At 39.7% G+C, this 16,440-nt stretch overlaps 1 protein-coding gene across 1 annotated transcript; it reads right to left on the bottom strand.

The window, feature by feature from the left end:
- Nucleotides 1-2,344: 2,344 nt before the first annotated feature.
- On the bottom strand, nucleotides 2,345-15,858 carry LOC123245109 (major histocompatibility complex class I-related gene protein). The gene is made up of 5 exons (XM_044673861.1): nucleotides 15,726-15,858; nucleotides 13,458-13,733; nucleotides 4,625-4,900; nucleotides 4,259-4,369; nucleotides 2,345-2,385 (listed from the first exon to the last, which is right to left on the bottom strand). Exons 1-5 carry the CDS (start codon nucleotides 15,841-15,843, stop codon nucleotides 2,345-2,347), a joined length of 822 nt encoding a protein of 273 aa, XP_044529796.1. The 5' UTR covers nucleotides 15,844-15,858.
- Between the last annotated feature and the right edge of the window lie 582 nt (nucleotides 15,859-16,440).

The following is a 16,440-nucleotide window of genomic DNA, read 5'->3' as shown; positions in this document are numbered from 1 at the left end:
AGAGCTTTTAATGATCCCAGGCTTCTCCCCCCACCCCAAAAAAACCCAACAATCTATCAGTAATGCTCTATCAAATTAAATTCAGAAGTATCAGAACCTATCTTGTATAAAGCACTCGGCAAGGACCTGGGAATACTAAGATAAATATGACAGCCTCTGCCCTTAATCAGCTTAAAACACTGTTGTGGGGAGACAACATATACAGATAATATTAAATATACAATATGTACAAAGTATGTGACTGTGAAGCTACAAATATAACAGTCCCCAAGGAATTATCTAAGCTGCTGGTCTCCTGAAGACCAATGAAGGTCATGGGGTATGAATAATGTAGCCCACTGAAGTCAGACTCAAATAGAAACTGGGACCACTAAACTATACGTAGAATCTTCCCATGCTCCATGGGCTACTAGCCAAACTCCCAAGTCCAAGGGAAATCAATCTCCAGTGTAGGATGGCAGCATCTCCCTCTTAGGTCTTCAGAGTTAACTTTGAGGGGTTTAGGGGGTATCTTTTCTAGTACCAAAGCTCATGAACCCACACCAGTGTGTCCCCACCTCCATGATTCTCAGTTGGTAGCAATTAGTCAGCCAGGCTTAATTAGCTTTTAGACAGTGGAATTTTACTGAGGTGGTATAGTAAGTACAGATGGTACAAAATATCCTCCCCAAAGTCTGTGCTGTATTTTCTCATCAGTGTATGCAGAGTCCAGAGAAAAGTGAGCTCAGTCTTGGAGAGAGCACAGCTAAGGTCCAGACGGGTGGATCTGGGATACTGTCCTGAGAGATGATGCTAGGACACCAGTGGGATGATGGGAAACCCAAAATCCTGTGGATACTGTGAAACTCTTCTGGCCAAATCCTCAGATGTTTGGCCAGAGTTGCTCTCTCCCTGGGCTTGCCACTTGCTCAAATCTCTCTTTTCTGGAATTGGTTCCATATGTTTATAGATGTTGTTTGTCCTTTGTTTTTTTTTTTTTAACTCTTAACTTCTATGTATTGGCTCCTAGGTGGTAGAGTGGTAAGGGTGGGCAATGGGGGTCAAGTGACTTGCCCAGGGTCACACAGCTGGGAAGTGTCTGAGGCCGGACTTGAACCCAGGGCCTCCCATCTCTGGGCCCGACTCTCAATCCACTGAGCAACCCAGCTGCCCCTTGTCCTTTGTTTTTGAAGAAGACCAATGATATCAAGAGGTGATGTCTTTGACTTGCATGGCACTTAGATTCAAGTGAGGCTGAGTTGAACAAAGTCATCAGTTTCACTATCCAGTCCTTGACCATAATTAAGGAGAAAGTTGGAATATTTTATTGTCTTTGATCTATAGCTCTAAGCCCAGTGCCTGGCACATAGTAGTCACTCAAAAAATGCTTGTGGAGTGGAAAAAGGTAGTATTCCTTCAACCGTAGGATATTAAACTGGGAGGAGGAACAAATTAAGTATGTGCCAAGTTAAAGAAGGAAATGGGAAACCACTCCAATATCTTTCCAATAAGAACCCAAATGAGGTCACAAGGAGTTAGACATGACAATGACTGAACAACAATAATGTGCTAGGCACAATGCCAGAGACTTTACAAATATTGTCTTGTCTGATCCTCACAACAACTCTGGGAAACTGTATATTATTAATCCCATGTTACAGTTGAATGAATTAAGGCAGGGAGGTTAAGTGATTTGTCCAAAGTCACATAGTAGTAAGTATCTGAGGGTGGACTTAAACTCAGATCTTCTTAACTTTAAGTCCACAGCACCAGCTGAGACATCAAGATATGCATCCACCTTACTGTATCTGGAGCTGGTCACTGGGATTTTATTTAATTTAGAAAACAAAACCTGATCTCTGGACAAGCTCTTCTGAAGCCAGAGGTTGGCAGGAATGGTGGAAACCAAAAGGAAAGTAGAACTAGTAGAACATCATAATTCTATTATAGAATGAGAACTGCCAGTCAGACCATACTAGAAGGCTTCTTCTTAGAGTCAGTGACAGGAGACGTTTTAGGTATAACCAGACAATTATGGACCTCCGATTCCAGCATTCCCCAACTTTCTAATCTCACCTAAGTCATAAGTTTAGAGCTCAAAGGTCTCTTGGGCATGCCTGTAGTCCTGGTCCCTCAGTTTGCAGAGAAGGAAACAGAGAAACAGAGAGGATAATGTGACTTGCCCAGAATCCCGTAACAAGTAAATATCTGAGGTTAAACTTAAACCCAGGTCTTCCTGACTCCGAGTCTGGTGCCCCATCCATTGTACCATGCTGGTACTTTCCGTTATTCTCCAAAAGGTGTACCTCAGACCACAAGTGGCAGGGACTGGAAGGAAAGAGGAATAGCAAACCGAGCATCAAAGTCATTGGACAGGTGTAGGTGCATAATCGACGTCTTTGAGATCTGAAAAGAGAAAACGTTTTTGTCAGACAGGCATCAATTCTTTACCTTTCCTTGCTGCCCAGAACCTGAGCATTTTCATCCATTTCATGGCTCTGCCATCAAAGAAGGAAATCACCTCATTTTTAGCCTGTTTTGTCCAGGATGTTCCAAAGTACTTTATGTTTCAAATGTTATATCCATTCCATCGCTCAGACTCTTTGAGAGAGGAATGGAGAAAGGGAGAATGTGAAGGGGAACAAGCATTTAGTAAGCACCTACACTGTTCTAAGCACATTACAAATATCTCACAAAACAGAGAGGTAGATAATATTATCACCCACGTTTTAAGGTTGAGGAAAATGAGGCAGATTGAGGTTAAATGACTTTTCCAGGATTACCCAGCTGGCAAGTGTCTGGGTCCAAATCTGAACCCAGAACTTCATGACTCTAGACTCAGCACTCATTGCACCACCTTGCTGTCTCTTGGCAAGATGAATGCCATTAATGGAAGACCTTCAGAAGGCCATAGCAATTTTTGCAATGGTTCTGGCAGGCATCATATAGCATAGTGAGGGTCTTTATCTAGGAAATCACTGACCATCAGCGAGGATATGCTCTTTGAGATATCTTTCTGGTAATATCCCAACTCTCTCATCTAGTATCCCTTGAGGTTAAACAGAAACATTTGCAGGATGGCTGGATGGAATGAGTCTGCAGTCACCAAAAACCTAAATCATTGACTTATACTAGGAATCAAATCCATGATTCTGATATTATTAGTAGGAGTCTCTAACCAACCAAACAAGAAGTCTCAGTAGCATTAGAATTGAAAGCAAACGAAAACAAAATCTGACAAAAGAATAAAGAATTTTGAGTGGCCATTATATTTGAAAAGAAAAAGTGTAATTACTTCAATGGGTCATGAGAGAGGGAGAGGAGACAGGCCTTAATAAATGCTTATTAGACCAAAGGGGCCAGGATTTATAGTTTTACCAATTCCTGTAAAGCAAAGGATAATATTAGCAGGATGAGAGTCTGAAAAGGAAGGGACAAAATTACTCTGACATCCCTAGTCCAGACTATAGAAGTGACAACTTGCCATATAGAAGGATAAGAATTATACAATTCTGGGCAATACTGAGTCACTAGGCAACTGTACCTATAAGCTTTATGGATTAGGAAAGAAGGAATTTCCTATAAGTGCTGGTAGAAAACTTCAGGGAACTTTGATGACCTTAAATTCACAACAAGACCATTTAGTAGAGAGAATATTGGACTAAGAGTGAAGAGATTCAAATTCTATTCCTAGTTCTACCATGAACTCACTGTGGAACCTTGGGAACATCCTTAAATTCTCTGCACCACAGTTTTCTCATCTATAAAAGAGGGAGTTGGGCTAAATTATCTCCAAAGTCCCCTCTAGTTCTGGAATTACATAATTCCTAGTAAAGCTGTGGGTGAAAGACATAACCACTCTTCTTTTAAAAAATTATTTTAGAGTCATTGGGTTCATTTGGCCAGAGGAGAATGGCACAACCCCAAAGGTGAGGCTGCAAGATGAAGATCATTTGAAGGAGAGTGAGGTACTGTAAGGTCAGTACAACCAGAGTTATTTTCATTTGCTAATCATGAGCTGGCTAATCATGAGGTGACCCAGTAGATAGTCCAGGACCTGGAACTCAGAAGATTTATCTTCCTGAGTTCAAATCTGGCCTCAGACACTTAGTTGTTATATGACCTTGGGCAAGTCACCTCATACCATTTGCCTCAGTTTCTTCAGCTTTAAAATGAGCTGGAGAAGGAAATGAAAAACCACACCAGTATCTTTGCCAAGAAAACCCCAAATGGAGTCACAAGAAGTCAGACATGATTGAAAAACCCAAACTCCACTTACCTGATTGTTTCCTTTTGTAAACAAAAATTCCCAAACCAACCAGGAATAAGGCAATGATAATCAACCCAGAAACAATCTCTACAAATGGAGAGATAGAGATAGTCTTCGACTCTGAAATGAAACAAACAAAAAACACAGGAAGAAAATGACCAATCCCCTCTCTTCTTTTATAAAGATTTGGAATTTTTTCTTATGACCCATCAGAAAACGCAAAACAATTCCTCTGTGTTCCTCTCTCACCATCAGCCTCCTTCGTAGACCAATAAAACCAAGACATTTTACAGAGCACTAGCCTGAAAACAACATTCCATTTTCCCACCAGCAGTCCAGTAATTTCTCCCTAACAGCCATTCACTACATCCTTACCAATAGGGACATGGAGGACCTTGAGGAAGTCATTATGCTCCACCTGGCAGGAATAATGATCTTTACTTTGAGGGTCAATATCTATTGATATCCAAGTCTGATAGGTTCCATCTCCACTGGGAAGAATGTCTCCATGTTCAATTTCTTGGGTTATCGGTTCTCCATTTTTTATCCAGGTCATGGTAATCTCTGGGGGATAGAAACCATAGGCTTTGCAGAAGAGCGTTGTAATCCCAGTAGATGACTTTTTGCAGCTTCCACTGAGTAATGGGGTTTCTGAAGGAAAAAGAGAAGAAATGATCTAAAAAAGGAGAATGCTTTTTTTTTCTTGACTGATTCTACAACATTCAAATATCAATCCATTTTCCATCAGCCTTTAGACATTTGAATCTAGGAAACTTGTCACTAGGGAGGACCTCAAACCAAGGTTAAATAATATCAAACCTTCAACTGCCTGCTCATGATAGCTCTAAGCTTACAAAAACATCCTTCTTACCAATTGAGTACCTAACCTAGAAGCTCTATGCCAGGGGTCGGCAACGTATGGCTCTTTTTGAAAGAGCCACAAAGTCAATTTTTTTTTTCAGGTGCTGTTACAGGAGCAGCATCGTGAGCACTGTACGGCTCTCATGAAATTACATTTTAAAAAATGTGGCATTTATGGCTTTCACGGCCAAAAAGGTTGCCAACCCCTGCTCTATGCTAAGTGCCCCAGAGAATGGGAATCAGTCACATTCTCTAAACTAGTGATTCCCAAAGTGGGCGCTACCACCCCCTAGTGGGTGCTGCAGCCTTCCAGGAAGGCGGTGATGGCCACGAGTGCATTTATCTTTCCTATTAATTGCTATTACAATTTTTTAAAAATTAATTTCCAGGAGACTAAGTAATATTTTTTCTGGAAAGGGGGCGGTAGGCCAAAAAAGTTTGGGAACCACTGCTCTAAACAAAGAACTGGTCTGTTGTGGCCATGGACATTTGAAAAGTCCTTGATAATTATTATAAATCTTCATTACACCTCACATAAAATATTAAGGGATTGCTACTGAGGTAGGATGATAGAATGAAAAGACCATTGGTCTTGGCAGTCTCAGCTCTGCTGCTCATTTATGTGACTGTAGGCATTACTTCACCTCTCAACCTTGATTTCCTCACTGTAAAAAGGAGATAAAGCTCTGTATTGCCTTATTATAAGACCCCTGCACAGAAAAATTATTCCATAAATTATAAGCACTAGATAAAGATGAGATTTTAGTAGAATCGGCTTTAGTAAAACTGAAATTAGAACCACGATTCTCAATTCTATGCTTAGCACAGTGGAATTAAAGATTTTTCCATTTAATTCTAGCCCTGAAGTACTTGCTGCTATAACTCAACTACAATGCTGTTAGGGATTGTGGGAGATTCAAGGGATATAAAGACCAAAAAAAAGACTGTTACTACTATCAATGAGTTTATTCTACTGGGGAAATGTGTAATGAACTATATTTTATTGGAAGGAAGAGAGAAATAGTTCATATCACAGGATAGACTCTGGTAATTGACAACTTAAAAACAGCCCTTTTCTGGCCCTCCCTTCTTTTGTCAGCTTAATCGTTTCCCATGTATTAAGTATAACCTGGGCATCCCATCAAGCCTGGAGAATGTTGCATGAGACTTCTAATTGGTAGAAAGAACACCAACTCATGGGAAGCTATCTGAAGGGTGGATTGGTGGATTGGTTTTGGAGAGGACGGACAGTCTTCATCATTCTTCATGAGACACACAAATGGATCCAGACACTCTTCTGAGCCTCCTCCAGGGAGAAAGAGTCTTGCAGACATGTAGAAGTCGACTCCTCAACATGTGTCTGATTTTCAGCATGGTGCCTCCCAAGAGACTTCTTTGAATTTCTCTTCGCGTAAGAGTGGGACCTCTCTCTCAGTCAAGCTCTCGTGGCAAGAGAACACATTCACTCTGTGTATTTTCTAACATATTTTAACATGTAGAATGTATCTGATTTTTGTCTGCCTTCTCCCTCTTTACTTGTTATAGCCTTTCGTACAACCAGAGTTTGGCAGGAAGGAGACAAGTCAGTGGGTTTAAGTCACCTCTTGCAACCAGGAGGAACAAGTGACTTTTTCTTCTGAATCAATCATGCTCCTAGACCAGTAGTATTTAAGGGATATATTATATAAAATTCTAGTCTAGCACCCCGACTCTCAGAGAACAGAACAGCTAGCTTGGTAACTCTTCCTTCTGTTCCCCTCCAGTCAGGAAAGGTAAGATTCTAGTTATCTATTAGTTCTTCTTCCCCTCATGATGCCTGTCTAACCTGTAGACATCCCATCATACACGTCCTACATGGGTAGCACATATCTTACATGCATACTGTCTCTAAATACTTTTCCGGAAGCCAGGGAGTATGCAGATATCAAACATTCAGAGCTTCATGTTATTAGTTTGACAGGAATGTGTGCAGCTGATTGCCAACACTAAGTTGCTGAGCACTGGTCCCCAGGAAATTAAATGGTTTGACTACTCACATAGTAAGACTTTGCGTGCCAAGGAAGGGCATTCTGTCCACAAAAATCTTTTCTGCACCTGCCTCTTGATGCCTCCATCATCCTTAACCAGGGACAAGGCTTTTCATTCACAATTAGAAGGAAGGCTTAAAATAGGAATACCTTTCAGAAAGGGAAGGGTAATTAAACTCATTCCCTTTCGTTCACTGAACTCCAACTCATAGAAATCATGATTTGCACCCTGTAGAGCCATTGCTATAGATTTTCAGGTCTCAGAATTGGCCCCTAGAAGATGCTTCCCTTAAAGCAGGTTTGGAGGAAGAGAAGAATATGCCCTACAAGTAAGACAGAGATGGACAGCAAAGATTTAAAGGGAGAAATGGCAGACTGGGATGATTGCTGTATGAAACAATATGACTTGGGTCCTACTATGCTCAGATTATTCTCTCTCCCTCTCTCTGCCTCCTTTCTCTCTCTCTCTCTCTCTCTCTCTCTCTCTCTCTCTCTCTCTCTCTCTCTCTCTCTCTCTCTCTCTCTCTCTCTCTCTGTCTCTCTCTCTCTCTCTCTATGTCTCTCTGTCTCTCTCTCTGTCTCTTTCTCTTTCTCTGCCTCTGTCTCTGTCTCTCTCTGTCTGTCTGTCTGTCTCTCTCTTTATGTCTGTCTCTCTCTGTCTTTGTCTCATTATTTTTTACCCCAAGGAATAACTCTTCTCTCTTCTCTCTCACTTATCTCCCAATATAATCTCTACCATCTGTCCTATGTTCCCCTCACCAACTACCTACTTGTTGTCTCCCATTCATTTTCTTTCTTTTTAATGGAAATGTTCTTCTTTTTAAAGAACTTAATCATGAACTAATACATACATACATATATATGTATATATACCCTGAAATATATAAAGAACAAAAGAGAGTCATATGCAAAATTATAAGCTTCTATAACATAATTTATTTTTTAAAAGCAGCTACTAAATTTATCAGACAGCTAGGTGGCTCAGTGAATAGAATGATGTGCCTGGAGTCAGGGAAGACTTGAATTCAAATCCATCCAGCCTCTTGACACTTACTAGCTGTGTGACCCTGGGCATGTCACTTAACCCAGTGTCTTTGCCAAGAAAACCCCATAAAGGGTCATGAAGAGTTGGATACAACTGAAATGACTGAACAACAACAGCAACAAAGCATCTCCTCTTTTCCAGGGATTGTAATAAGTACTTTACAAATATTATTTCATTTGCTCCTTACAACCATCCTGTGAGAGAGGTTGCTATGCCACCTATAGCCCATTCTATCTCTTAGGGAGGCTCAATCTGAAATTCTTCAGTGATTAAATATCCAGAAAAATCCAGACTTCAAATAGCACTAAGGTACTCAATGGCTAAGATTTCAGATTGCTCTTCTCCTGTTGCCACATGCCCAATCCACTTCTTCTTCTGGTTGAACATTTCCTCGATGGCATCCCATGTATAGATTATTAAATTAAATAATTATTATAATATATTATTAGAGGTAAATTAAATTATTATTAAATTAAAGTAGATTATTGTTGGAAATGTACTATAGCCTACTTGCTGCAAAGCTTTGGATGGCTAATAATGCTAATCCCCACAGTAATTGGCATTTCCATAGCACATCATGGTTTGTTTACTTTACTACTTTACAGATAGTGTTTCCTGTGACTCTCACAACAACCTTGAGGGATAGATGCCACATATATCCCCATTTTACAGATGAGGAAACAAACACACAGAGATTAAGGGACTTAAAGTGGACTCACCCAGAGTCACATAGCTGGTAAGGGAGTGAGGCAGGATTCCCACTCACGGCTCCCTGACTCTTTGTACCTAACTCCATCCAGGGCACGTTGGAGAAGCTATGGGAGGACCAAAGAAAAGAACTCCATGGGACAGAATAGGAAGGAGCACCCAGCTAGATAAGCCGAGGGCAGATTCAGGGAAGTCCTGACTTACTGAACTGAAGTATTGAAGGGATGCTAAACTGTGAGGAAGGAGCTCCTGAGCTTGGTCAGGGAGGCAGATGGAAAGTCATCCTTCACGTCAGCCTACAAAAACATTCTAGGTTGTGGTGAACTCCCAGACTTGTTCCAGACAAGCTGTCTAGAAGGGAAAGGGTGAGTAACAGGAAATAGTATTTTAAATGCATGAAGGGACCTAATTACTTAAAGGGATCCTCAGTTAAGTGAAGAATTGTTCCCTGGCTTGTCTTTTTGGTAAAACTGGATTTTCACATATCAAGTTTGTTAAGTGAGCAGCAGAGTAAAGAGAGTCAGTCAACAGACATCTATCCAGTATTGAATAAGTGCCAGACATTGTGTTAAGCTAGACAGCTAGGCAGGATGGAGGATAGTCATGGACCTCGAGGCAAGAAAGCCCGAGTTCAAATCCAGTTTCAGATTCTTACTAGCTGTGTGACCTTAGGCAAGTCACTTAATTTTTGTCTACTTCAGTTTGCCCTTCATAAAATGGGGGGTGAAAATAGCACCTACTTTCCAAGATTGTTGTGAGGATCAAATGAGGTAATATTTATAAGGGACTGAGTTAAAGCCTGGTATATAGAAGATCCTTAATATGTGTTTATTGTCTTCTTTTTCTTCCCAGCCTCCCCACCCCCAAGCACAAGAGATAAAAAAGAACTGTTGGAATGATTGCAGATCAAAGCACACCATTATTCACTTTATTTCCTTTATGAGTTTTTTCTTTTGTATATGTGATATGTGCCTTTAGTCACAATATGGGGAATATGAAAATATGTACTGTATGAAAGCACTGATATAATCTATGCTAAACTAGAATCTGAATCAAAAAATGTCAGAAAATAATTGTCAAAAATTGCTTCTACATGTAATTGAAAAAAATAAAATTCATTTAAAAAAAGAAAGGCAAAAACAATCTCTGCCCTCAAAGAGCTTACATTCTAATTGAGAAGATTACTTGTAAATAAGCAGACACATACGTGCTGGGTACAGAGTCTGAGGCAAAAGGGAATAACAGTCAAAGGGACTAGGAAAGCCTCAGGCAGAAGATGGGAGATGAGCTGAGTCTGGAAGGAAACCAGAGAAACTAAGAGGTAAAGGGATGGACAGAGCATTCCAGGTATGAGGGACAGACAGTGCGAAGTTTAGGGGACCCAGGATCAGACAGTTTGTGGAAGTGACCAATATGTCACTTCTGGAAAACTAGGAAGTGACAGGTTATTAGAAGCTTTAAATGCTAAACCAAGTTTATATTGATCCAGGAGGTAATAGGAAGTTCTGAAGTTTGCTGGGCAGGGGACTGACCATTAGAAAAATAACTATTCAAGGGGTAGCTGGGTAGCTCAGTGGATTGAGAACCAGGCCTAGAGACGGGAGGTCCTAGGTTCAAATCCGGCCTCAGACACTTCCCAGCTGTGTGACCCTGGGCAAGTCACTTGACCCCCATTGCCCACCCTTACCACTCTTCCACCTAGAAGCCAATACGCAGAAGTTAAGGGTTTAAAAAAAAATAACTATTCAAGACCTATAGACCATGGTTGACAAAAAGCCATTCCTTAACTGATAAGAGATCAAAGAATATGAATGCACAGTTCCCAAAAGAACTGTGAACTATGAACAAACACATGAAATCACTTATACTAAGAGAAATGCAAAGCAAAGCAACCCTAAAGTTTTATCTCACATCTAGCAAATGGATCGCCATGACAGAAGAAGGGAATGGTCAGTCTTAGAGGGGTTGTGGGAAGATAGACATTCATGCATTGTTGGTAGAGCTCAGAATTAGCACAAAAATTTTGAGGAACAATTTGAAATTAGGCAAATAAGTGACTAAAATGTCCTTTACCTTTGATTCAGAGATTTCACTACCTGGCATACATACCAAGGGACTCATTAATTAAAAAGAAAGGATCCCTTTATACCAAAGTACTTTAACATCACAAAGAACTGGAAGCAAAGTAGATGCCCATCAACTGGGGAATGGCTAAACAAAATTGACCATGGGAAAGTTACTTAACCCCAGTTTGCCTCATCTATAAAATGGGGACATACTGGAAAAGGAAATCACAAACTACTCCAGTATTTTTGCCAAGAAAACCAAAGTCCATTGGGTCACATAAAGTTGGACAAGAGTGAACCACCACAAACGAATTATGGTATTTGATTGTAATGAAATATTACAGTGATGTAAGAAATGATGAATATGACGAATACAGGAAAGCGTGGAAAGACTTACATGAACTGAATCAAAGTGAAGCAAAACCAGGAAAAGAATGATTAAAACAATAAAAATTAAAAAACACAATAAACAATAAAAAAGTTAATGCTACACAAAACAAGTATGGCCCAGACAAGAAATAGTTGAAGACTCATCTCCCTGCTTCTTTGCAGAAATGGGAAGTCCATAGGTATGGAACACTGCATATATTTTCTGACTTTTTTTGTTATTTGTTTTTTTTTAATTTTTTTTTGTTGTTGTTATTTGCTTTTTAAAATAATCTTTTTCTTTTAAAAAGTTCTTTGTGGGGCAGCTGGGTGGCTCAGTGGATTGAGAGCCAGGCCTAGAGATGAGAGGTCCTAGGTTCAAATCTGGCCTCAGATACTTCCTGGCTGTGTGACCCTGGGCAAGTCACTTGACCCCCATTGCCTAGCCCTTACTACTCTTCTGTCTTGGAACCAATACACAATACTGGCTCCAAGACAGAAGGTAAGGGTTTAAAAACAAACAAATTAATTAATTAATTAAAAGTTCTTTGTTTTATGGGCTAATTCTCTGGGAAGGGGGCAAGTGAAGGGAAATGGGGATATTTAGATTATGTAAAAACAAAAAATATCAATAAATTTTATTTTTTTAAAACCTTGGCAGTTGAATAAAGGATATATTAAAGACAGGAAAAACTTGAAGCAGGTAGACAAGTTTAAAGTTTTATTTCAATAACATAAATCAGAGGTACTGAGGGCTTAAATCAGGTTGTGTCTATATGAAAGGAAAGAATAGGACATAGGCAAGAGATATAAAAGTAGAAGATAGAAGATATTTGGCAATGGAAGAGATATGAGAGACGAATGGATAACACTGAGGTTGTGAGCCAAGGGGATGAGGTGGTGGTATCCTCAACAGTAATAGAGAAAGGTAATGAGTTTTGCTTTGGACATGATGAGTTTGAGATTGTCAGACCTAGAAAAACTCAGACCAAGTAGGTAAATAAGGTAAGGCATTTATTCAGGGCTAAGGAATTGCAATTTGGGGACAAGGCGCTGCCTAATCTAGACAGGGGTTCCTAAGAAAGGAACAGAGAAAGGGGTCGACAAGATATCTAGTTTGAGATGCCAAAAAAGCAATCGGTGATACCTGGCTGGCTACAGCTCAGGAGACAAGCTAGGGCTGGTTGTATATACCCAGGAATCATCTGCATAGAAATGGTCATTGAATTCAGGATAGGATTCCAAGAGTCAGAAAGACCTGAGGTTAAGTCCTATCACTAATATGTAATTGTATGATCATGAGTAAATCACTTAACTAACTCTCTAAGCACCTCTCTAAAGTTATGTTACAGAGGAATTATTGATCCGGGCCCCTAGAAAAAGGTTCCCCAATGGACTTCCCCAGATAAATGAAATCACAAGTTCATAGTCCATCACAAGTGGAATCTACACACTGTTGGAAAACTGTAGTATGACTTCCTTGATGACTAAATGATATTCCAGTGAAATAGGTCTTGATCAATGACACATGTAAAACCCAGTGGAATTGTTCCTTGGCTATGGGAGGGGTGGGAGGAGGGGAGCGAAAGAATATGAATCATGTAACCATGGGAAAATATTCTAAATTAATTAATTAAATAAAAATTTTCAAGTAAAAAAAATAAAATAAATTATATTCTAGTGGTCAGAAAATATTAACTGCCTTCCAAAAGGTCTCCTAATATGACTTAGAGAAAAGCGAAGAATTTTACTCATAGTTTCTCTAGAGAAAAGGAAACTACTTGAAGGATAATTCAGTTAGGGTAGGGGGTTCTGATTCAGAACAAAAGTATTTAAAGGAAGTGACAGATAATAGTGAAATTCAAGGGTGTTAAGAGTAAGCTTTGAAGTAAACAAGTAGAAATTACATAGCGGACCTTAGGTTTGGGTTCCAGACATGCTACTGACTGGTTATCCTAGAAAAGTCCCTTCTCTTTTTCTCAAGTTTCCTCATCTGTAAAGAAGAAACTATCTCTTTACTATCTATCTTACAGAGTCATTATAAGAGAAAACAGATTTCTCGTAAAACACTCTAGAAATGCAAATTATAAAGCCAAGGGAATAGAAAGGAAAACCAGTGTAATCTCTTTACCTACCAGTCCTTTGGAGGGTATCTTTTCCAAAATTCAGGAATTTCTTTAACCAGGCAATGCATTCTGTTTCCAGCCAATTCTTCTGATAGCGTAATTCATTCCGATTGGCCTCCCAGGCTTGCTTGGTAAGTCTAGCCACATTATCCATGGCAATCCAAGACAGAGATTCCTTATTGAAAATGATGAAATCCTTTCCATCATAAGCATACTGGAGAAATCCTGTGGTACTACCATCTTCTAGCAACTCACAGCCAATCATCCTCTGATAGATGTGAAATCCTGAAAATGACAAGGATGACTGGTGGAACGTGAAGAAAGCACTTCATAACATATAGTCTGAGGGAGTGTATAGCCTGAGTTCAAGGGATTTCCTGACCACTGAATCCTTGGACGACTGTAGGGGTTACAACTCCTACTAATGAAAATTTTATTTTATCCTTTGGATTAAGATATTTTTTCAACAAGTGTTCACCCTTCAACTAAACAACAAAAAGTTATGTATCAATTGACTAAGATAAAAGCAACTAACATCTATATAAAACTTTAAATTTTTACATAGAAATTATCATCTAAGCCTCTTAATAACTTTGTGAAAGGCAAGTTGGCATAATAATAGAAGTCCAGCCATGAAAGCAGGAAGACTTGGGTTCAAGACCTACCTTGGATGCTTTTGGTAGTTTGATACCCCAAGGAATTTTAGGATTATAGGAAATTTTAGGCATTGCTGGGAGGGAGTTTCTACACCAGGGATCCCTCACACCAATGAAATACAAATCTAGACAAAAACAAAACAAAACGATAAAGTCCAATAAGCCCTATAAGGTAGCTTCCAAAGGTATAATTCTCTCTATTTTATTGATGAGGAAACAGAGGCATAATGTATATACTATACCAAGCTGCCTCTCATCCTGTGCATGAAGAATTGATACAAAGGAATTAATAATTGTTCCCATCCTTGGAAGTTTATAATTTAGTTGAGGAGACAAAAAATAACAACTAACAAAAAATAAAAACAAATCCAAATATAAATTAAAAAATGTGAACTGTAAGAACTGCTACAGCAGAATCAGGGTAATTTGAGCCCTACTATGTGTAAGGCAAGGCACAGAATAGAAATCTTTCTAGAAGTGATAAACTTTGTAGCTACTATTATTAGTCCTTAACATTTTAGTTTGAATTTGTTTATCTCACATAGGAGGCCAATCAACTAGGAAAGTCCTGGGAGAATGACACAGAGAACAAGTATGTTTTTATTGGAGAGGGCAGGGTTCTCTTAGGGTGCTGAGAGAGAGTTGGATCAGGAGCAGTCCTGAGGAGGGCAAGCCTAGTAGGGTTATCACAACATGGAGTTCCTGAATTGCTTTGGAATTGGGAGTAGGAAAAGTAACGGTTTTGGAATGAAGATACCCATGAGGACTAAAGCAAGAGGAAGAGGAAAAGGCACAGAATGTATATGTAGAAAGACATCAAAGACAATTTTTGCCTACTTCACAATTTCTCCTCAGAACCTATACAGATTGCAGCCAAACTTATATCTGTGCAAAAAAAAAAATCTCAAAAACATTCTCTAAATAGAATGCGTTGACTTTCTTATCACCCATTTTGTCCTGAACAGCAAATTCTCTAGTTTCCATCCTCCACACTTCGCATCTGAAAATGCTCTCAAAAATCACCAGGACTCTCCTAATTATAAAATCCATTGGCCTTCTAAAAGTCTATCCTCCTTGACTTCTCTATAGCATTTGTCACCATCAATTACCTCCTTCTGAATCTTCTTTTTTCCGCCCCCAAAGCACTAGACTCTCTGGATTCTTCGTCTGCTTCTGCATATTTTTTGTGTCCTTCATTTGCTCCTTCTACTCTCTCTTTCTGGTGGTATGAGCCACCCCAAGATTTTGTCCTTGGCATCAATGCTCTCCCCCTTAGTGATCTCGTTCACTCCTCAACTATCACCTCTATACAAATGAATCTCAGTCCTCATTTCTTTGACTTCAGACCCCCTATCTGTCTGCCTACGAGTCTGCTTTGCCTGACTTGCCTATCAACCTCAGCATGTATTCAACTGAGTTTATCTTGCCCCTTAAATATACTCCTTCTGGCTGTATTTTTTCTTTTCCTGGTCCCTTCATTCATGCAGTCTTCCATTTTTGAAATCTTGGTGTTAATTTGGAGTCTTCCTCTTCCTTACCTTATTATATATCTAATCTGTAACTACATGTTCTCATTAGTAACCCCCCCCCCATGCTCTCCCATGCATCTTGCTCTACTTACCTCCAGTATGATTGTAGTGATTCTGTAGGGCCCTCAGTTCTATTTTAAATGTCTGCTGCCAGCCCCTCAAAAGCTGAGTATACTTCTCCCAGTGATCAGATCCCAAATTTTCCTCCATCCAAGAGGCTTGGGGCATCTTCTGTCTTCCTTCACTGTCGTATGAAGTGATAGGATGAGAATCCACATAGCCAACTGAAATAAATTCAGGCATCCCTTGATCGGAATCTGAGAGCCCCAGGCGAAAATATCGCAGAGAGTGAGTCCCTGAAAGAGAAAAAAAATAGAGATGCTTTTCACTTGTATTTTTCAATTAGCCAAGTATTTATTTTCTCTCTTTCCCATCTTCTCCTCTGAACTAGAAAAAGAAAAACAAATGTACATTACCAAACAAAACAAATTTCCATACTGGTCCCATCAAAAATGGATGTCTTGGGGCAGCTGGGTAGCTCAGTGGAGTGAGAGTCAGGCCTAGAGACAGGAGGTCCTAGGTTCAAACCCGGCCTCAGCCACTTCCCAGCTGTGTGACCCTGGGCAAGTCACTTGACCCCCATTGCCCACCCTTACCAATCTTCCACCTATGAGACAATACGCCGAAGTACAAGGGTTTAAAAAAAAATGGATGTCTTATTCTCTCTCTCTTTCTCTCTCTCTCTCTCTCTCTCTCTATATATATATATATATATATATATATATATATGTATATATATATATATAT

The sequence above is a fragment of the Gracilinanus agilis genome, chromosome 4 (genome assembly GCF_016433145.1).
Source record: "Gracilinanus agilis isolate LMUSP501 chromosome 4, AgileGrace, whole genome shotgun sequence".
Lineage (NCBI taxonomy): Eukaryota > Metazoa > Chordata > Mammalia > Didelphimorphia > Didelphidae > Gracilinanus > Gracilinanus agilis.
Note: the sequence above shows the minus strand (reverse complement) of the source record. Positions and strands in the feature narration are given on the sequence as shown.